Source organism: Seriola aureovittata, chromosome 19 (assembly GCF_021018895.1).
Source record: "Seriola aureovittata isolate HTS-2021-v1 ecotype China chromosome 19, ASM2101889v1, whole genome shotgun sequence".
NCBI lineage: Eukaryota > Metazoa > Chordata > Actinopteri > Carangiformes > Carangidae > Seriola > Seriola aureovittata.
In genome coordinates, this window is record NC_079382.1 from 24,324,391 (window position 1) to 24,347,082 (window position 22,692).

Genomic DNA, 22,692 nt, shown 5'->3' on the forward strand with positions numbered 1-22,692 from the left:
CACAACACAACAACACAGCAATAACAACGACACAACACAACAACACAGCAATAACAACGACACAACACAAAAACACAGCAATAACGACACAACACAACAACACAGCAATATCAACAACACAACACAACAACACAAAAACACAGCAATAACAACAACACAGCAATAACGACACAACACAACAACACAACAACACAACAACACAAAAACACAGCAATAACAACAACACAACAATAACGACACAACACAACAACACAACAACACAACACAGCAATAACAACAACACAGCAATAACAACAGCACAGCAATAACAACACAGCAATAACAACACAGCAATAACAACAGCACAGCAATAACAACACAGCAATAACAACAACACAACACAACAACACAAAAACACGGCAATAACAACACAGCAATAACACAACAACACAACACAGCAACACAGCAATAACAACGACACAACAACACAGCAACACAGCAATAACAATGACACAACACAAAACACAACAACACAGCAATAACGACACAACACAACAACACAACAACACAGCAATAACGACACAACACAACAACACAGCAATATCAACAACACAACACAACAACACAAAAACACAGCAATAACAACAACACAGCAATAACGACACAACACAACAACACAACAACACAACAACACAGCAATAACAACAACACAGCAATAACAACACAGCAATAACAACACAGCAATAACAACAACACAACACAACAACACAAAAACACGGCAATAACAACACAGCAATAACACAACAACACAACACAGCAACACAGCAATAACAACGACACAACAACACAGCAACACAGCAATAACAATGACACAACACAACAACACAGCAATAACAACAACACAACACAAAAACACAGCAATAACGACACAACACAACAACACAAAAACACAGCAATAACGACACAACACAACAACACAGCAATATCAACAACACAACACAACAACACAAAAACACAGCAATAACAACAACATAGCAATAACGACACAACACAACAACACAACAACACAGCAATAACAACAACACAGCAATAACAACAACACAGCAATAACGACACAACACAACAACACAACAACACAGCAATAACAACAAAACAGCAATAACAACGACACAACAACACAGCAAAAACAACAACACAACAACCAGCAGTAAGTAGTAAGTCACAACCCAAGTTTATTTACATCATTAATAAAACACATGAACTGCATCATAACAAAATAATTGACAGGATGATGGAGAGATGACAGGTCTCCTGCTAAAATGGTAATAATATGGAGCTGTACCTGAACACACCACCTCAGCTGTTTTTTCATCTGTTCAGAGAAGAAGAAAAGTGAACCCCCTTCACACACACACACACACACACACACACACACACACACACCCTCCTCACTTCTTCTTGCGGTCTGGATCAGACGGAGATGAAGCCGTGTCTGTTCGTGGACCACAGCCCTGCTGACTGATCTGGTCTCTGGTCTGATCCTCAGTCTTGGTTCTGGACTAATCTGGACTGATCCAGGATCAGGTCTGCTGAGTGTTTTCATGATGATGTTGAGTTTTTTCCTCATGCTGTTTTTCCGTGTCTTCCAGGTGAGATCTGTTAAATGAATGAAGTCCAGGTCTTAGACTGAGTCAGTCCGGTCCAGGTTATTTTATCTAGATTATTTACAGTCTGTAATTAATGACTTAATTAACAGTTGATGAGCTGTAACATCCACAGACACGTGGTGAAGATTTATTATTATTAATGTCTAATTATTGATCTATGAAGCATCAGTAAATTATTTATTAATGATTGATGAATCATTCAGCTGATAAAAAATGACATATTTTAATTAATTATTTAATTAATATCATCACAGCTCGTCAAACATCTGTAATTTACCATTAAACAAACCTTTGCTCCCACAGACTCTGCTGCTGTTTCCTTCACAATATTAATTAGATTGATTAGTTTTCTTTCACTTTAGCTGATATTTCAGATCAATAGTGTTTCAATGTTAAAACCAATTGATCCAGTAATGAATGTCTTTAAATAAGGGTTAAACCCTGAGTATTGTCTGCAGGTACTTCCTACACTTGTAAGGTAGGGCAGACTGTGAGTAACCTGACAGGTAAAACCCAGGGCAAAAAAGTTTAAATAAAAAGTTAATAATTAAATGATAATTATTTAAGATCACCTGGTTTCTGTTTCCTGTCTGTCTGCAGGTGAGTTGGGGGGCGTGTCTAGAAAGCTGCCGTTGTTACATCCTATTACCTCCTCCCCCTCCCCCTCCTCCTCCCCCCAGAGAGCTGATGTCCACAGGTAATGCAGGTAAACACAGGTGTGAATGTTTGTCCATGTGTACCTTACCTGTCACTCAATGATCAATATTATGTGATCAGCTGTTTGATATAATCAAAATGGATTTCAACACCTTTTCATTAAACATTTGACTTTATGTTATTGATCACATTATTGATTATTTGATCCTGTTGATGTTTAATTAGCAGATGGTGAAATTACATAAAAACTGACCTTCAGGCTCTTCAGGCTTTTTTGACCTTTGACCTCAGCATGTTAGATTAACTGTGTGGGTGGGATCAGATTTTGTCAATAATCTGACAGTTTAATTAGCTTTGTTCAGAAGATCAGAAGCCTCTAAACCCCGTCCTCGCCTCTGTGGTTGATAATCTGACAATCCGTCAGATTAAAGTCTTCACATGGTCTTCATGATGCCTTCACTGTCTCCCAGGTTCAACAGCAGAAACTAACTAATCATCGTAGTCAGATTATAATCTGTAGCAACTGATCTGATGGTCATAATAAAGCCAGAGATCAGTGAACGCCCCACCGTCACAATGGGATCCATCTTGAATAATAAATAATAATCATAAATCAACAATAATGTTTCCGGAGCAGAAAAAGGTCACATAATGCATGCTGGGTAGATTTTCAGTGTATTGATCATATTGATTAATGATTCTGTACTATAATCCTGTTTCTCTATCCGAAACCTCAATGAGAGACGCGAGGACACTCTGTGGGTCTCAGTGATGTCATCAGTGATGTAATCCTATAATGGATTTGAAAAGTCATTATTATCGTAATGTTCAAACACAAAAAAACATAAAACAACAACACTGAATCAAACCCTGCTGTAACATGTCCACATCAGAGAGACAGCTGATTCTCTTGGTTTCTAATTGGCCGAAGAGTTCCGAGTTTAGATTTATACATGATCCTGCTTTTTAAACATAGAGACAAAGAATTCACACGTGTCCATCCTGAGTAAGACCGTTGTACTTTAACATGTTAACATGTTAACGAGTTAACACATACACGTTAACACACAAACACATGAACATGTTAACATATAACATTATAGACAGTTAATTTCTTCTTGGTGCTGTATCGCAGTGTGGCCCTCTGCTGTTCCAGCTGTGTCGTCTGAACATCTGTCCATCCTGATGTTCATCATCTTCTCTGTATTATTGACCGTCTCTTTGATCATCATCACAGTCTGTTACAAATCAATGAAAAAGTGAGTCGTGGTTTCATCAAATCTCTGCTTCAAATATAAAACTCTCTTCATTTACTGCAGGTATATCAGTATACTACTCCAGAGGCCTGTACTGTGAAGCAGGATCTGAGGTCATCAGGTCACTTCAAGTTTAACTCTGGGTTTTCAGTCCTACGACGGTGGTTCACGTGTCTCCTCTTTTCTTTCTCTCCTCTTCCTCTCCTCTTTTCTTTCTCTCCTCTTCCTCTCCTCTCCTCTGCAGCAGAAACAGTCTGACATGAACTTTAACTGTTTTCTCTGCATCACGTTCAGAACAGTTTGTTCATCATCAGATTGAAGAGCAAAAATACTGAAACGTGATGATAATTCATGCACTTATTTACAATATATCTTTAGTCTGACTTTAATTTATAATATGTATAAATTATATTTAGACATGATGGAAATAATCTTTTTTTTTACTCCAGTCATATGATCATATTGTTACATTTCACCTTGTTTAATGTCACTTTAGGACGCTGCTTTTACCGATCTTACTGGCAAGTATCAACGTTTCTTCTCATATTATTAAGAACTTCATTCATGGGTCAGTTGATGTTGCTTATAATTAACAACTCCGCCTCTTTCACGTGAACGCGCTTGTACCTGGACAGGTAAACCCAGGGTTAACTGGGTCAGGTGATAACCTGCTTCGTGGTACAGGTGATCCGGACGGTCAATGTTAGGTTCAGATAAGTAAAAGTTATCCTGGGTATGTTGAACTTGCTTCGTAGTACAGGCCTCAGCTATATCAGTATACTACTCCAGGTATATTAGTATACTACTACAAATAAAACAAAATTGAAAATATTTCCACTGTTTGGTTTTAGTTGAAATGTTTTCTATTTTTAGGAAACAGCTGAAGAAAGAAGAGAACAGTACAAACACAGGAGGATAACAACAACAACAAAAACAACAACAACAATAACAGCAACAAAAAATAATTGGCACAGAAACAATTGTTTGATCAGTTGATGAAGCTGCTGTTTGTTTGGTTCTGACCTCAGTGTTTGTGTTTAGGGTCAGTCTAACATGTATGTATACATGTATGATTCATGTGTCATCATGTTTTCATACAGTATGTGATGGCACTGTATAAATACATTTCAGTTATTGACATATTGGTATGTTAAGTTTAAGGTTTTTCTATACTTTAATATTCAGGATTTTAACACTTCAGTTTAAAGGTTATTGATATGTTGGCATGTTTACATTCAGATTATTCATAATCTGCTACATTAATACTGTGGTATGTTGATATTCAGGTTGTTGTTAAATACTCTCTTTCCACTGCTGTGTCTTCAGAAGCTGCAGTTTAAAAATAACCTGTGGTTTGTTGTAAACATAAACCGCAGAGCTGCTCTCAGTTAATGACACTCTGTATAATGACAGGTTTACAAAGCTCCGATCATTCTTTTCATTTCTAAAATGTCAACTGTTTTATCATGTATCGTCTTTGAGGGCAACTCTACAAAAGTTATATAATTGCATATATGACAACTTTGTTTGCTGGTGTTTCATCAGCAGCTACAACACAAATCAGTAAATAATAAAATCTGGTGATAATATTTATCAGATGCATTGTTGATTAAAAAAAGTTGTGTATTTAATAATAATTAGTTTTTAAATAAATTACTTTTATACATGTCTTTCATATTAATGGGGCCAGAGCCACAGTGTCGAGACAGTGCCATTAACATTCAGCACAGAATTTATAAAAAATTATTTTTTATTATATTTGACAGTATGTTGACTCATAATTAGACAAGAAAATAAAAACCTTTAGGTTCATTCACAGTAAAATTCATTGAAAGTAACAAAGTGTAGATTTGAAAACAATCAAATTCTTAACATGATAATTAAAACTACTGCTTTAATTAAATTATTTAATAGATATTTGTTTCTGAGTACTTTGCGAGAAAAGGAAATAAAAAAAGACGACCCTCATTAATGAATGCAAAAATAAATGTTGGTTAATAAGTTTTAAATGTCTCATTAATAATTAGTAAAAGCAGCTTCCATCTTTCTTTACACAGAATTACTGGTCAGTCAGTCAGTCAGTCAGGCAGCTGACACTGACCAGTCTAATAAAGGAGGACACAGTCACTCGTCCTGTTTCTGGGGCTGGGGGAGGGGGAGGAGGTGCTCTCTGTGAGGCTGGGGGAGGACAAGGGGCTGTTTGTTGTCTCCTCGGTCATGCCAGCAGACGTCCAGCAGGGGGTAGACTTTCCCTTGGACCTCCAGCCTGAAGCTGTAGATGATGCCCAGGTCGTCAGGACTGTCACTGTTATAGAAGGTCAGACCTCCACCCTCGTAGTCCAGGAACAGTCCCACCCGGCGAGGGGGTGCCGACACCGGCAGGACCACCCTGGGTGAAGAGAAGGCTTCATAAACGCCGTCCTTCAGTCCGATCAGCCACACTCCGCTATCTGGGTTCTTCACCAGCTTGGACTTACGATTGGTCGTTCCTTTAATCAAACCAAGACGCCATTTAGGTTTGTTACCCACCTCAACCTGGACAGAGAGGACAGGAAGCAGAGCACTGAAGGACAGAACCGCTGCAGGTACATGAGCAGCAGGGTTTAGATAAAGTCAAATGTAGTTTCCACCAGGGTGCGCCTTATTATATGAACTACTGCTGACGGAGGAGGATCACACTTAGTTACAAGTCATCACTATATTCTGCCCTCTGGCCTCCATCACTGTCACAATCATGCAGTGTAGGTGATCAGAGTCATGACTGTCAATGTGCCTCCAGCAGTGGATCAAGAGAGAACGTAGAAACTGGTTCACCACAAGTGAACAGCTAAAACCGGTTCTTTATGTGGAAGGTCTACACTGGACACATCAGACCTAAATGTCCGTCAGTGTCACACCTGCAGGACTCACTTAGATCCTGACACAGGGAAATCATCTGTGTGTTTGCTATTTACAAATCAGCAAATGGTTTTCACTCCAGTTAGTACAATTAGCCTGTAACATTTTAGTTACTATGAACTCTCAATGCACGTCTTTACCTGATCTCCTTCACTTATTAAATAGATGTAGTACTTAGTACTTACACCAAAGGCTCTTTCTGCTCTGAAGTTTGACTGATGAAACTCACAGTGAGTCTCTTTGGATAAAAGCGTCTGATAGATGAGTGAATGTCTTGTGATGATGACATTCAGAGTTTACCTCCCAGTAGTGTTTCCCGGAGGAGAATCCTCGGTTGGTGAGGACACAGTAACTGTAACTGAACCTCTCTTGATTATCAGGAAGTCTCCGCAGTAGAGCACCACAGACCACGACTGTGTCCCCATGATGGAGCTCCAACATCGGGTGAGCAGTTTGAGGATCCAGTTTCAACAGCTCTGGAGCTGCAAGGACACAAGAGTTTTTAAATATATAGACATTACCACCAGAAACAACCAGCTGTTTAACCAGATGTTTTCTGATAACAACATTAAACCAACTGTTCCATAAAGTCAGACAAACACAGGGACCAGGACCAGGATAGGTACAGGTGCAGGTACAGGTGCAGGTACAGGTACAGGTACAGGTACAGGTACAGGTACAGGTACAGGTACAAGTGCAGGTACAGGTACAGGTGCAGGTGCAGGGATGGGTACGGGGACAGGGACTAGTACCAGGACCAGGTACAGGTACAGGTACAGGTACAGGTGGAGCTACAGTTAGAGGTACAGTTACAGTTAGGGGCGGGGATGGGGACAGGTGTACCTGGCAGGACTTTTCGGTGAAGCCTCTTCCACACGGTGAGTTTGATGTCGTTGTGGTTGAAACCTGCTTTGAAGTTGATGGAGCTGAAGAGTCTCTCCTCCCTCTGATGGAGCTCCTGACTCTCTCTGAACCTGAGGACGTCAAATATTTATAACTTGATGTTTTATTGATATTGATTGAAAACATGTCGAGATGTTCGTTACCTCGGAGCGATTGATCCATATTTCTGTAAATAAACAGAAAAAGACAAAGACATTGACAATGATGAGCCTTATTAAGGATGTTGACTGGATTCAGACATCTTGTATCCAGGGGTCCTTCTCATCATAGTGGACTAATCAGAGACTCAAAGACTGACAGTACCATGATGAAGTCCAGGTGTCCCTCATTGCTCAGGTCCTGCAGGGTGTTGTGGGCATCCTGCAGCCGGTTCAGGTTGTGGTTTAATTGGTCCGTCTGGTTCTGGAGGGATGAGATGAGGACAGCGGCAGATGTCTCCACCTGCTGCATGAATCCCGCCTCCTCCACTTCCAGGCAGCGTCGCAGTTCACCAAACTCCTTCCTCACCACCCACTTCAGCACGTCAGACTCATTCTGATTGGACAGAGAGCAGCAGTGAAGATCGTTAGCTCCTATTGGCTGATATCCTGTATTCAGAATAGACTGAGATGATGTCACACACACCTCAGTTCTTTGTCATATCAACCGAACGGTGTGGTCGATCATTGGCTCTTACAGGTGGAACTGTCATTCCTAACTATGACCATTAGGTGGCAGTGTTTAAAGAGGACACTCTGGTGTTTTAGTTTGTTTTGATGTGAACAGCTGAGGTTACCAGTGTGAGACTTAACCTGTGTCTGGACTGGGATAAGGTCTTTTCTAGTCCACCAGGTTTTGCTAATGGTTCCTCCAGTTGTATTGACAGAGGAACAACAACAACAACAACAACAACAACAACACCAGTACAATGACATCACCCACAGTGATCCTGGATTTGTTGTGCGCCATTTTACAGATCTGATCCTCCAGTTTACGCTTCTGATGCTGGAACTCCGTCATCAGACAGGAAATATCCTCCTGAGACACAGACAGACAGGGACGGGAAGTTCATTATTCATGTCAGATCACATTAAAACAAGAATCATATCTTCCAGGACTGAACACAGACGCTGAGGAAGGTCATTTCAAGTTCAGGCAGCGTGTCGCGTTACGGTGAACATTAACTACGTGTGACCTTATTGTTGGTCAACTGGAAACAAAGGTTAGATTTGATTAGTGGAGCACTTTAATCTCACTGTTTGATGATATGATGTGAAGTAACAGCTGCTGCTTATCGGCTCCTGGTTTCACTTGTTACACAAAGAATGAATACAATAATCATCTTAACAATAATCATCAGAACAATAATTATCAGAGCAACGCTTTGATGTCACTTTTCACTTAAACACCTCACAACCTCAAACACTTCATTTATAAATGCACACCGTGGGCGGAGCTGACAGGTGTGATTTTATTGCGCTGTACCTTCATGCGGCTGTAGACGGAGCTCACAGGTGTGATCTTGTGTCCGCGGTGAGCACCGATGCTTCCACACAGGCCACAGATCACAGTTTGTTCGTCTTCACAGTAAAGGCTTAGTGGGTTGTGGTGCTGAGGACACGACTCCAGCTGAGCTCCACCTGAAACATTCACTTCCTGTAAGGACGAACAGGTGTTAATAAAGATGGTTTCTATTTTATTAATATGCTGAAAATATTGACATACATATTTTATTTCTATGAAATATCATTAACAATGAACTCCATTTGTATACTCAGATGATGCAAATGTTTTCTGAAGTTTCACAGGTAAACTGATCTCAGCTGTTTTTACCTGCAGAGCTTCAATAATTCGAGCCAAAGTAACATTGGGAGGAGGACTGTCTCCGTCCACTGCACAGCGACATACAGGACACTGCAGCTGGCCAAGCAGGTCCATCGTCATGGAGCGTACACAACACCTGGACAAGTGAGAACAGGACAGGACAGGTGGGTTCAGGACAGGAGAGGCCAGGACAGATCAGGATAGGACAGGTGAGTCCCATCCATCCATCTTACCTGCAGTAGGAGTGTCCACACTGTAACATTAGTGGTTCAGTGAAGACGTCTAGACAGACAGGACACCTGAGCTGCTCCTCCAGACTCTGACGACGCTCCATATTGCAGATCCCCAACACCAGGACCAAAACCACTGGGCCCAAAACCGCAAGGACCAAGACCACCACAACCAGTAAAATCCAAAAAAGGAAAGTCTTCCTAACAACAAACCATCCAGACTTCAGTTAAACCAGTTAGACCAGTTAGAGTATTACATGGTCACTTCACTGCTGTTAGCTCTTGTTTGTGCAGCAGTGCTGACTCTCTTTATATCCAGAGGTTTTTTTCCTTTTTCTTTGATCTGATTGGCTGGACAGACTGAGTGGGTGGGGCCAGAAGCTGATTGGTCCTTTATGTGTGAAATATATTTTAAATGTTGAAATATTTAAACATTTTCTTCTACATTTAAAATAAAAACATCCAGACTGTGGAGTTATTATTACTAATGTTGTATTAATAATAAACAGTGTGTCACTGTTTGTGTCTGATAATCTGCTTCAGCTGCTTTGATCTGATTAACTGACAAAGTCAGAAGTCACCTTCACCTGAGAAACAATATGTCTCCATGGAAACAGACGAAACGGAAAGGTTTCATACATACTCTTTAAACAGGACAACACAAAATGACTAGCTCAAATCAGACCAGATTCTTCTCCAGTCAGATTTATCAATTTTGATTCCTTGATTCCTGATTGATCGATCACTCTTCTTCTCTCAGCTCAGAATAACATGAGGTGAAATAAAAACTAGTGGTCCACACACTGTTGATTTTAAAATGTCTCATCAGACAGGAACTGTTCTCTCCTTATCTTTGGCAGCACTTATTCACAGTATCTCCTTCATAGTATTTATTGTGTTAATGACCAAAAGAAAGACTATTAATGGTCACATTTACTTCCATCGGCTCCATAGTTTAAAAAAAATCATTACAGGATGTTGATTGGGGTCAAAATTAAACTAAACTAAATAACAGGTGGCGCCAGCCGGTGTATGACGTCATCCAGCGGTATCAGGTGACACAACAGGAAGAGAGGAGCGAGATTTACCGAACCTCCCGGGATCCACTGTAGATTAGAAACGAGTCTACAGCAGAATTTTAATTTGAAAGAATCAGCGCGAAGGAAGGTGAGAGCCGATATAAACACGAGCTAACAGGCTGCTAACACACAAACAGGCTGCTAACAGGGTGCTTACAGGCTGCTAACACACAAACAGGCTGCTAACAGGGTGCTTACAGGCTGCTAACACACAAACAGGATGCTAACACACAAACAGGCTGCTAACACACAAACGGGCTGCTAACAGGGTGCTTACAGGCTGCTAACACACAAACAGGCTGCTAACACACAAACAGGCTGCTAACAGGGTGCTTACAGGCTGCTAACACACAAACAGGCTGCTAACACACAAACAGGCTGCTAACACACAAACAGGCTGCTAACAGGGTGCTTACAGGCTGCTAACACACAAACAGGCTGCTAACAGGGTGCTTACAGGCTGCTAACACACAAACAGGATGCTAACACACAAACGGGCTGCTAACACACAAACGGGCTGCTAACAGGGTGCTTACAGGCTGCTAACACACAAACAGGCTGCTAACACACAAACAGGCTGCTAACAGGGTGCTTACAGGCTGCTAACACACAAACAGGCTGCTAACAGGGTGCTTACAGGCTGCTAACACACAAACAGGCTGCTAACACACAAACGGGCTGCTAACACACAAACGGGCTGCTAACAGGGTGCTTACAGGCTGCTAACAGGGTGCTTACAGGCTGCTAACAGGGTGCTTACAGGCTGCTAACACACAAACAGGCTGCTAACGCGCAGACGGGCTGCTAACAGGTTTACAGTCTGAGTAAATAAACAGCAAACAAGATGGAGGTCAACAGGAAACATCACACATTGATAAGTTAAAAGTACGAAAAATGAATGCAGTTTGGTATAGAGAATATATATAGCGAGAGAGAGAGAGAACTCTGTCAGGTCAAATTTAATGTCGTTAACGTTAAAGCAGGATCATACACATAAACCTGAACATGTGAACAGCGTTAAAACTGAAAAATAATAATAAATATATAAGAATAACATATATATTAATTTTTTATTATATATTACAATAAAAAATTAATCTACCGGGTTGAAATCACACCTGTGTTAATGTAAAGTTGATGACGTCAGTATACACTATGAGGACTGAAATGGCACAGACTGACGGAGGATGTATTGATCATTGACGTGTGGCCTTTCACTTTTGATAATGCAGGAACCTATTGATCATAGGATGATCACATATTGTTTGGTTTCTCTGGCATGGGGATGACATAACGTATTGATTATTGACTGGTTATTGATGATCTTTGGACAGTTTGGAGGATGGGATAACCATTGATAACTGACTTGTTATTTTTTCCAGTATAGATGATGTACAGGTGATGTATTGATCATGCAAAGATAATGTATTGATTAATTGGTTATTGATTATCTCCGGACAGTATGGAGGATGATGAACTTCCGTCAGAGGATGGGATGGGTGGGCGTGGCTCTCTACCTACTGCTCAGTGTCATGGCGGTGTACTACGTCTTTGAGGTGCACACACGCAGTTTGGAGCGCGTGCAGAGAGGTGGGGTTGGCCCATCGGCTAGGTCCCCTGCCGTCACCTGGTCTGTCCTGCCATCGCTTCCTGTCTGGATGTGGGCGTCAGTCTTCCTGCTGCCGTACCTGCAGCTCTTCCTCTTCCTGTTCTCATGCACGAGAGCTGACCCCCGAGCCGTCGGTTACTGTGTACTTCCTGTCTGCATTGCCCTGGTGTGTAGCCGCCGCCATGCCGCCCAGACACCCGCCAATCACAGAGCAGGGTCAGTGATCAACACGTAGAGGGGACCAATCACAGAGGCAGCAGTGGCTCGAAACTGTTTGTGTTGATGTTTGTGATGTCACTTCCTGTGTGCCTTTTCAACAGTATTATGCCCTGTGGATGTTAGCTCTCTGTTCTGTCTGTCAGGAGCTGAGTTCAGGACTGCCCTCATTGTGGACTGTCAGGACCAAAGCTCAGCCCTGAGTAGTGACTCTGCCCTAGTGCGAACCCTCAGGAACAACAGAGCTGCCCTGAGCGTCGACTGTCAGGATGAACAGTTTTTCATACCTCAGTCTGCAGCTGTCTCTTTCTTCTGTTGTTTTGTTATCGTGACTTCACAGACAGTGCTGTGCTGTGATTGGCTGGAGGGTGTTGAATATGGTGACAGCAGCACCTCCAGCACCCACACTTACTTTAACCACTTACCTACAACAACCTCTGTTGTTGTTGAAGCATCAGTACTGTTGCCATGGCTACCACAGGTTAACATTTACAACAGAGGTTACCTGAGAGCTGCCAGCCAATCACAGAGCAGGATTTTCTGTGGTACTTACACATGACACACACTGGTTACCATGAAAACTTTAAAAACAAATTAAAAATCTTTATAAACTTAACATTACTTTTTTTTTTCTCCATTATATTGATGTTGAAATAAAATATTTAAAAAGTTTCACTGGAGGAGGAGGTGGAAGGGGAGGAAGAGTGTTTTTTTTTTTTTATCTGCTTCCTCTCACCTGTAATGAGACCAACACCTGTGAACCCAACACCAAATGTTTCCTGTAATTTGGGTGAACTGTCATCCCTTCCTGTCCTCACCAATGACTATATAACGATGAATGACATCACAGCTCCCTAAAAGTGAAGCTAAAACATCTTATGTCTCGCCCCCTGGTGGCAGCCTTCAGTATAGGTCATAACCCCCGCCCTCTCCTCGTTAGCAGATGGGACATGGACCAAACTATCAAATCACAGGAAATGTCAAATAAATTCTTCCTGAAGATGGTCTCTGTCATTTGAGAAAGTTCTTATCATGATGACTTCCAGTAACTGAACTGGTTCATACTGGTTTTAGATTCAGTGGTCCAGCCAGAGATGATGATTCCACCATGAACTGATTCTGGTTCAATGACGACTGATAAGAGAGTGATTAATGAGTTTTAAAAATCCCATTTTATTTTAGTCTTTACCTGAGACAAAACTAACAGCTTTAATTGATTTCTACTCAGTCATGTGACTGATCACCTGACATCAGCATCTTCAGTTCAAAAAGGTTAAATTATGTCATCCTGTCTCAAACAGTCCTCAGGGGTTTCACGTCTTGGATCTTTTAGCTGGAGGTTGTAGTTCAGAGTTTTGAAGATCGTCTGGTTCGTCTTCATCACTGTCGTCCTCATCTTCCTCAGCTGCAGCAGGTAAAACAGGTGAATCTAAAATCCACTGTAAAAGGTGCTCTGACAGGTAATTTTTGTTTTAAATACGAGCTGTTTACCTGAACAGACAAGTTAATAAAAGACATGAAACTGCAGCTGTTTCCAAACAATCACTTTAAGAATAATAAGAACACGTGAGCTCTCATAGTAAGCAGCAGGTTACTCACCTGCGCAGTCTCCGCGGGATTTTTCCAGCTCCACCAGCTCACTGAGAAGCCGTGAGACGTTCACGTTCAGATCGTTTATTCCGTGGATGAGAGAACTCATATCATTTTGTACTTTAACGCAAATTTTCTCTCTCTGTCCATCTCGGAACTTCAGCTCTGCCGATACCATCACGCCCGCCATCTTTACTACGTACTCCAGTTTCGTCATCACGCGCTATCTGCTGCCTTCATGTACCCTACGTAAAGTACGACTTTATGGTTTAACTCATTCAGACTGCTCCAGGACTGTTTTATCTCGTTGTTTTTGTTTTTCCTTATTGTTGTTATCACTATTATTGTTGTTGTCATATAGTATTATTATGAGAGCGCACTTTAACTCGTAGAAAGACTTTGAAAACAATTGGTGTGTTATTATTTATTTTTACAGTTTTTATGTCACAAAAATATTAACAAAACTGATCAGAACATCGATCTGTGACCTCTCATCGAGTCTATAAGACTGATCAGTGTTTAGTTTTACCAGGGGAATAATGGGGTATTTTGACTGGGCACGTAGCACGTAGTTATAGTCTAATCCTGACGTCATTAGTTCGTTTTCCGTCGCATTTAGACTCTATTGACATTTTTACTGCTTATCGTTTTTATTTTCGTCGTTTCACTCGTTAACCTCTGCCCCCATATTGCCGCCAAATACGACCTACGGAAGTGAACCGGAAGTTGTCATCAGCTAGCAGAAGCTAGCAGTTTGACGACAAAGATCCGATCCGGTGAGCATCAGACGGAGCTGATTATTGATTATTATTGATACGTTTCCCGCTTTACAGTCGGATTAGACCGTGTAAACTGTCTGGGAAAACTTCCGGTCCGGGCGCAGTTCGACTCCATTCGGTGAGTTTGTGTTTTTATTCACAGAGCTAACACCATTAGCATTAACACGGAGCGGAGAGAGTGGTGTTTACAGAGGAGGCTAACTGATGCTCACTGGTTGCTGATCGATCAGTTGCTGATCAGACTGATCGATGACGTTTTTAGAGTGTTTAATAATCAGCCTCAGAAAGAGAGTTAGAAACTGAAACTTTCTCTAGTTCAATTCTCTAATTCCACATTTCAATGAACTCAATGAAACTCATCATTAAAACTAATAGAAGGTGACAGGGCAGATCAACAGGCCACAACAACACACACGCAAATTATGTACTGTAAATATACATGTAGAACATGTATATTATGCTGGTGTTATTTGTTGTATTTCGATGCTTTGGCAACAATGTTTTTCTAAAACTGTCATGTCAATAAAGCACCTTTGAATTTGAGAGAGAGGGACAGAGATTGAGGCACTGTTTGTTTCATTGTATTTACTTCAATAACAGAGACAGTAGAGACAGTATTGATCCAGCTGTGCAGTTTCTGTCTCTCATGTTACTGTTTACATGTTTACTATTGTTGTTGTGATGAACCTGAGGCCTGTACTACGAAGCAGGATTTAAATTTATCGAGTTAACTTCAGGTTTAACTCTGGTCCTATGACGGTGGTTCACTTGTTACCGGGGTAAATCACCATCGTATCTTACACTGAACTCCTAACCTGCTTCCGCGCAGGTTAACTTAGAGGATCAGATCAAAACCTGTCAACAGCCAAACTACTGACCAATCAGACACCTGGAAAAACTGAGTCCTCAGTCCTACAGGATCCTGACAGGGACAAAACAGTGTATATAATAAATAAATGATCAATAATAACAAGCAGTAGATATGAAATATAAAAAATCAATTGAATAGTTTTCCTGTTTGAGTCTTTCCATGTGTCCACTCTGGTTTTTAAAACAAAGCTTCTTAAAATGCATGGAGAGTTTATCACGTTTAATAAATATATAAAATAACTGTAAATATAACTGTAGCTTCATTTTAATTGAAAAAAGATCCTTTATGCGACAGGATTCCTGCCAGTGATGAAGCTTTTACTCTCCTCTTCATCACTGAGCTCAGAACAACATGAGGAGACTGTGACACGACTGGAGAGAAACCTGAACCTCTGATGTCTTTGATTAGAACAATTAGTCTCACTGTTAATTATTTCATCATTAGAATGAACATTTCAACTACTATTCCTCTTCCTCTCCTCTTTTCTCTCCCTCCTCTTCCTCTCTTCTTTTCTTTCTCTCCTCCTCTTCCTCTCCTCTTTTCTTCCTCTCCTCTTTTCTCTCCCTCCTCTTCCTCTCCCCTTCCTCTCCTCCTCTTCCTCTCCTCGTTTCTTTCTCTCCTCTTCCTCTCCTCTTTTCTCTCCCTCCTCTTCCTGTCCTCTTCCTCTCCTCCTCTCCTCTTCCTCTCCTCTTTTCTTTCTCTCCTCTTCCTCTCCTCTCCTCTGCAGCAGAAACAGTCTGACATGAACTTTAACTGTTTTCTCTGCATCACGTTCAGAACAGTTTGTTCATCATCAGATTGAAGAGCAAAAATACTGAAACGTGATGATAATTCATGCACTTATTTACAATATATCTTTAGTCTGACCGTAATAGAAATTATATTTGACATTGAAATAATATTTTTTTTACTCCAGTCATATGATCATATTGTTACATTTCACCTTGTTTAATGTCACTTTAGGACGCTGCTTTTACCGATCTTACTGGCAAGTATCAACGTTTCTTCTCATATTATTAAGAACTTCATTCATGGTTCAGATGATGTTGCTTATAATTAACAACTCCGCCTCTTTCACATGAACGCGCTCGTACCTGGACAGGTAAACCCAGAGTTAACTGAGCCAGGTGATGACCTGCTTCTTGGTACAGGTGATCAGGACGGTCAATGTTAGGTTCAGATAAATAAAAGTTATCCTGGGTATGTTGAACTTGCTTCGTAGTGCAGGCCTCTGGTTAGTTTGAATGTTTTAATTTATTTGTCTTGTCAGAGTATAAACATGTGTGAGGAGCAGACGGTGTCCTTGGTTGATGTTTTGGAGGAAGATGAGGAGTTGGAGGAAGAGGCTTCAGCTGTTTTGGCAGGAAGTGATTCAGATCACTGCTCATACCCTCAGGTTAGTCCTTATGTGTGCACTTTATATACTTTATAGTAATAAAATTATACTATATAATGTGAACATTGTATATACTTTATACTGTTTACATACTGTGTACAGTAGAGTTAACTGTGAATTCTCAGTAGCAACACACTGACCAGCAGATTGGAGCAGCAGCATCCTATTATCATTATTATTATTAGTAGTAGTTTTAGTATTACAGAGGGGTTAGCATGTGAGGATATGTGTTTAAACCTGAGAGGAGCTCTGTATATATACACATTTGAGTGTGTGTGTGTGTGTGTGTGTGTGTGTGTGTTCGTTCAGGGCTATGTGAAGCGCCAGGCTCTCTACGCCTGCAACACCTGTACACCAAAGGGAGGAGAGGCAGCAGGAGTGTGTTTGGCGTGTTCATATAAATGTCATGAAGGTCATGACCTCTTCGAACTCTACACCAAGAGGTGAGCAGTAATATGTAGACCATCAATACAGTATCAATACAATATAAATACGTCATCAGTACAGTATCAATACATCAATACATCATCAGTACAGTATCAATGCGGTATCAATACAATATCAGTGTATCAATACATCATGAATACTGTATTAATACATGTCACCACCAGCAGATTTTATACAGATGATAATATTTATATTGACAAACATCAAACTTTTCTTCAGTGTTTCTTCCGTTTTTTCTTCTTCAGCGTTTCTTCTTCTGTGTTTTCTGCAGGAACTTTCGTTGTGACTGTGGAAACAGGAAGTTCACAGAGCTGCAGTGTAAACTCTACCCTGTAAGTTCACATTAAATGTAATGATAAACAGCAGCAGAGTTCAGGATTGATCAAACGTGACTTGACTAATCTGTCACCTGGTGCCATAAAACAGAAACGTTGCAGGTGTGTACAGGTGTGTAGAGATTACCTGTCAGGCCTCCAGATGGTTGTTAACAGCCGCCCGCTTTGATTGTTAAAGTGATGTTAATGTTGTTTATGCAGGATGTTTCTAAAGGTCTTCAGAATAAATGTAAGCGGGTGGTCCTCACTATGTCATAAAGACTACATGGTGTGTGTGTGTTTCAGGATAAAGACGAGGTCAACAGTCTGAATAAATACAGTCATAACTTCTTTGGAGTTTACTGTACCTGTAGCCGGCCTTATCCAGACCCAGACGACCAGGTGAGACACACACCTGACCTTCACCTGAGCACCAGGTGTACTCTGTTGTCTTTACTGAAGCTGTGTCTCTCTGTGGTTGGTTGGTTTTATCTCCAGGTGGAGGACGAGATGATTCAGTGTGTGGTGTGTGAGGACTGGCTGCATGGCAGGGTGAGTGCACAGAAAGTACCTGACATGGGTAGCAGCAGTACACCTGTTGTAAAGACTATCAGTGCTAACAGTTAGCCACAGAGAGGGCTAATGTGTCCAGACAAACAGCATGACTCTGTACCTGTGACAGCAAAAATCACCTTTACCTCCTAAGATGCTCTGCATGACAAGATCTCAGTCAACAGAAAATGTCTTCACCTCTGTCGGTAACCAACAGACAGGTGTACCAGGTGATATGAATTACATCCTGTGCTCCTATTGGCTGTGACATCAAAGTCTCATGGTTTCGCTTCTTTCAACGTTTGTTTTGGTTCACGTCAGAGGTGAGGTGTCTATACCTGCACCTTCACCTATGCCTGTACCTGTGTGTTTGCAGCACCTGGGCTGTGTGGTTCCAGACTGTGTGGAGCTGCAGGAGATGATTTGTGAGTTCTGTATGAACAAACACCCTTTCCTCTGGACCTACTCTGTTCACCTGGCAGGTAACTAATTGGCTTACACTTGCTGTGTGATGTACTTCCTGTGTACGATGAACTTCCTGTGTGTGATGTACTTCCTGTGCAGTTCCAGGTGCAGCAGCACAGGTGAAGGAGGAAACAGGAGGAAATTCTAACACAGACGTTCCCAACAAAGAAGAACAGGTGAGAGGGTTAAACAGGTGAAACTGACGATTCTGTTTTTATCCTTCAGAAAATGATTTGGATTCACCACAGTCTGTAAATAAATATGGATGTAGCCTCCGTGACGTCACCCACAGGTTTCTGAAGAGCGGTTTTGAAGCACAGAGTGAGCTGCTCTACTGTTGCCATCTTGCCAGTACCTGACTCCGCCCCTAACTCCCAGCTAATCCAAATGTGGTCAAAGAGGAGGGGCATGTGTGGCGCCTGTTTGTGGCAAGCATATGCTCACCCACCTGTCACTCAGAGGCCACACCCTCAATTCTCCATAACTGTAGTCCTTAAAAAAATGTAAACAGGTGAGTTTTATAAACAGGTGTCATGAAGGAGGAAATCAGCTCTAGAGACCAAAACAGTTTCTGTACCAGGCTGTAAACATGTTTATTTCTGCTTTAAAGTTGGACATTTTAAAATGGGAGTCTATGGGGACTGACTCACTGTTGGAACCAGACTCTAGTGGTCACTTCTGGTTCTTCCTTGTTGACTTAATTTTTCAGCCTCAGAGGTTGAGGGTTGGGATACACTTGCGTTACCATAGTAACCACAGGTGTACAATACTGCTGAAAGACAATTACTAAATCTGAACATGCTGAATGGATGCAAAAGTGAATAAAACTTGTTTGAATTAAAAGAATTGGCTCAAACTTCTGCACATGCTCAGATTAGTCAGGTATTTACAGATCAGTTTATTACTGACAGACGTCTGTGATGAAATATAAATGATCAAGTATTGATAATGAAATTGATCTTTGGTTCAGTGGTGAACTGTGAGTCATGAACACGTTTACCCTGGAGGGTCATTTGTGTTCAGTCTGCGGGAGAGTGCAGCCTGATAATCACAGTGAAGTACTGCATGTATATACAGTAAAGTATACGAGTATATAACAGTACTGTATATGTGGAGTATTTGTTACTGTATATGGTATAATGTTCAGTCTGTTTACATCTGCACTAAAAGAACTGTTCACTGTGACTGATGTGATTAACTAATGATCAATAATCTGTTAGGTTGATGATGTCATCGAGCCCAGCAGTAAGCGGAGCCGTGAGGAGGTGAAGCCTAGCTGCAAACTGAAGGAACTGCAGGGGACTGGTCAGAATAGAGTCCAATCAGGAGCTGTGTTCTGGCCTTCAGCATGGCGCTCCAAACTCTGCTCCTGTAACACCTGCCAGGTAACACTCACCTGTCTGACCCTCTGTTGGCCGAGGCACCATGTCACTGTGAGCTCATGTGTTTGTTGACGACTGTTGGACTTGAAATGAACAACATGCTGGTGGTGACGAAACTACATGATGGGCTCCAGTGAGATAAACATACAGTGCTGCAGGTCGGGGAGGATGAGCCTGCTCTGGTTTTATTCTGAAAGTTCTGACTGGAAGTTCCTCTGCTTTGATGCTTCTTTCAGATGTTTTTTAGCTCACCATTGTTTTTCAACCACAATCCTCTCTTCTGTTTACAAATTGTGTCACAACCAATCAGATATCCTGCTGAGTTCATGTGGAATTTTCGTTCAGGACAGTTATTTATTTATGAGGTGATATTGTAAGGGTTTTAATTTGAAAGTTCGGTTGCTGCCCGGGCTCGTCCCGCTTCCTGCTTCCCTGTCTGCAGGGAATCAGGTTCATCATGGTTTGACCCTGGCTCCACCAGTCCGCGTATTGAAGTGTCCTTGGTCAAGATACTGAACCCAGATCCCAGAACCCCTGGTGGCTGTTCCATCAATGTTCCTGCAACAGGTCTCTGGTTCTGCAGATGGACTGTAAGTCCACCGTCTTTGACTGCATCTGGTGACGGGGGTTCTGGTTCCTCTCAGGTGGAGAACTGGTTCATGTGGAGCTACACCAAACTCACTGAGCCTGCAGAGCAGAACAAGGACTGCTGTCTTCAGCGGGTTAGCTGTTTAACAGTTAGCATGGTTTGTTTAGCAGAGACTGAACTTTTAACTTAAATAGCTCATATGTGTATGATTCATCTGAGAACTAGATTAGGCTGTTTCATCCCTATATATCTCTTATCAGTCTCTAAATTGGCTGTAACTTATCCGCCTCAACTAACCTGTCTGTCCTCAGGAGCGTCTATCTGAAGCTGGTCTGTCCTTCCTGTTGGACGAGTCGGACACCGTCCTCGCCTACGAGAAAAAAGGAAAGAACAACGAACAAAGACAACAAGGACAAGACCCTCTGATGTCAGCGCTGGACAACCTGAACCGGGTCCAACAACTCGAGATCATCCACGGTAACTACAACTACTACATATGAAACTACAACTCTGCAACTGTCGGCCATGTTTGTGTTTGTGTTTGTTTGTTTGTCTGATGTGAGTTTGTTTGTTTCAGGATACAACGACATGAAAACTGAACTGAAGGACTTCCTGCAGAGATTCGCAGCTGAAGGAAAGGTCAGTTTAACCCAAAACATGACCTCTGTGTTGCTGACCTTTGACCTGCCTACCTGACTGATTACACGTGGCTCTGTTTTCTGATAGGTTGTGACTCCCGATGACATCCGTCAGTTCTTTGAGCAGCAGCAGAGTCGCAAGAGACGACGAGTCGACGCTGGACGTTTCTACTGCACCTGATCACCTTTGACCTTTGACCTCCAACTAACCATTTGATGACCATTGACCTTCCATTGATCTCCTGACTGGGATCGTCTTACATCATTTCCTGTGATGTTTCCTGTCGATCAGCTGATGTTTGTGGGTTTTCTGGACATTTTAAAGTTTTTATCCTCAGTTTATTTGTTTCAGAGGTCAAAGGTCACCAACATTAATGTCTGTGTTGTCTTTGTGTTTCCTTTTTAATGAAAACCAATAAAACTGAACCACAACACCAACATGACGTCTGCTCATTTTTAATTGTTGTAGCTTTAAATCTGATGGACATTAAACTTCCGCCCAGCTGTTTAGAGTCATTGTGAGATTTCAAATAAATAGATAAATGCATAAATAAGTCAAATAAAACTGAAGCAGCGACTGTCGCAGCTCGTCTCCACCTGTTTGTTCATCATCATCTTCATCAAGCTGTCTCTGCTGATGTTTCTGATGCTGAACAGAGTAGAACCTGCACGTCTGTTTTTACACATCAAACACTAACATTAACTCTTCATCCTCCCCCACATCACTCATTCACGTTCGTTCAGTTCTTTTCTTCTCCTCCGTCAGCTCTTTGTTTTCAGAGCAGCTGCTCTTCAGGTTTTCAGATGATCCTGTTGATAAATTCATGTTTGTTGTTTCTGGTCTGTTCACTTTCATCTGCATATCATCAACCAACTTTAGTCAGCTGTTTGTATTTGTCCAATCATCACCCTCCTCTTCTCTGTCCTATCCTGTCCATCCCTCCCCGTCCTGCTCCCCTCTAGATTAAGCCTCAGTCTGACAGAGGAGCTCAAACTGAACACATCAACATCTCAAACTGAGAATCAGGGACTAAACAACAGCCAATCAGAATCAGTCGGGTGTTTCTCAGTGAGCAGGTGTTTGTTACCGTGACAATGGTGAGTGGGGCGCTGAGGATGATGATGGGAAACCTTTCAGCATCAACACTTACTCGTCCTAAAGAAATCCTGCAGGAGACAAGGAAGACAATTTACAGCAAACCTCCGAGGAACAAGATCGGAGCCACGGTGAGTCTCTGAGACTGATAAGTAAACTGGTCCATAAAAAAACGGAATCAGATTCTGGTCTATAAAAACCAGGTTCAGGTGTGTCAGATGATGAGTATTTAAAAAACTTTTATACTGACGCTCATTTCACAGCAGCTGCAGCTTC

The 22,692-nt window shown here is 41.6% G+C and overlaps 4 protein-coding genes across 4 annotated transcripts; 2 read left to right on the forward strand and 2 right to left on the reverse strand.

Moving 5' to 3' along the window:
- Positions 1-4,278: 4,278 nt before the first annotated feature.
- LOC130187644 (E3 ubiquitin-protein ligase TRIM50-like) lies at positions 4,279-10,560 on the reverse strand. The gene is made up of 9 exons (XM_056405426.1): positions 9,397-10,560; positions 9,173-9,299; positions 8,825-8,995; positions 8,282-8,377; positions 7,664-7,894; positions 7,504-7,526; positions 7,301-7,431; positions 6,758-6,939; positions 4,279-6,094 (listed from the first exon to the last, which is right to left on the reverse strand). Exons 1-9 carry the CDS (start codon positions 9,495-9,497, stop codon positions 5,684-5,686), a joined length of 1,473 nt encoding a protein of 490 aa, XP_056261401.1. The 5' UTR covers positions 9,498-10,560; the 3' UTR covers positions 4,279-5,683.
- Positions 10,561-11,941: 1,381 nt separating this feature from the next.
- On the forward strand, positions 11,942-12,316 carry tmem251 (transmembrane protein 251). The gene has a single exon (XM_056363481.1). It carries the CDS (start codon positions 11,942-11,944, stop codon positions 12,314-12,316), a length of 375 nt encoding a protein of 124 aa, XP_056219456.1.
- Positions 12,317-13,450: 1,134 nt separating this feature from the next.
- Positions 13,451-14,119, reverse strand: si:dkeyp-55f12.3 (uncharacterized protein LOC568418 homolog). Its single transcript, XM_056405428.1, has 2 exons — positions 13,897-14,119; positions 13,451-13,702 (listed from the first exon to the last, which is right to left on the reverse strand). The coding sequence occupies exons 1-2, from the start codon at positions 14,102-14,104 to the stop codon at positions 13,611-13,613; spliced, it is 300 nt and encodes a 99-aa protein (XP_056261403.1). The 5' UTR covers positions 14,105-14,119; the 3' UTR covers positions 13,451-13,610.
- A 243-nt stretch (positions 14,120-14,362) lies between these two features.
- On the forward strand, positions 14,363-21,758 carry ubr7 (ubiquitin protein ligase E3 component n-recognin 7). The gene is made up of 12 exons (XM_056405427.1): positions 14,363-14,784; positions 16,808-16,933; positions 17,243-17,376; positions 17,652-17,712; positions 18,001-18,096; positions 18,193-18,246; positions 18,623-18,728; positions 18,811-18,887; positions 19,932-20,096; positions 20,994-21,159; positions 21,260-21,321; positions 21,409-21,758. The coding sequence occupies exons 2-12, from the start codon at positions 16,817-16,819 to the stop codon at positions 21,499-21,501; spliced, it is 1,131 nt and encodes a 376-aa protein (XP_056261402.1). The 5' UTR covers positions 14,363-14,784; positions 16,808-16,816; the 3' UTR covers positions 21,502-21,758.
- Positions 21,759-22,692: the final 934 nt, after the last annotated feature.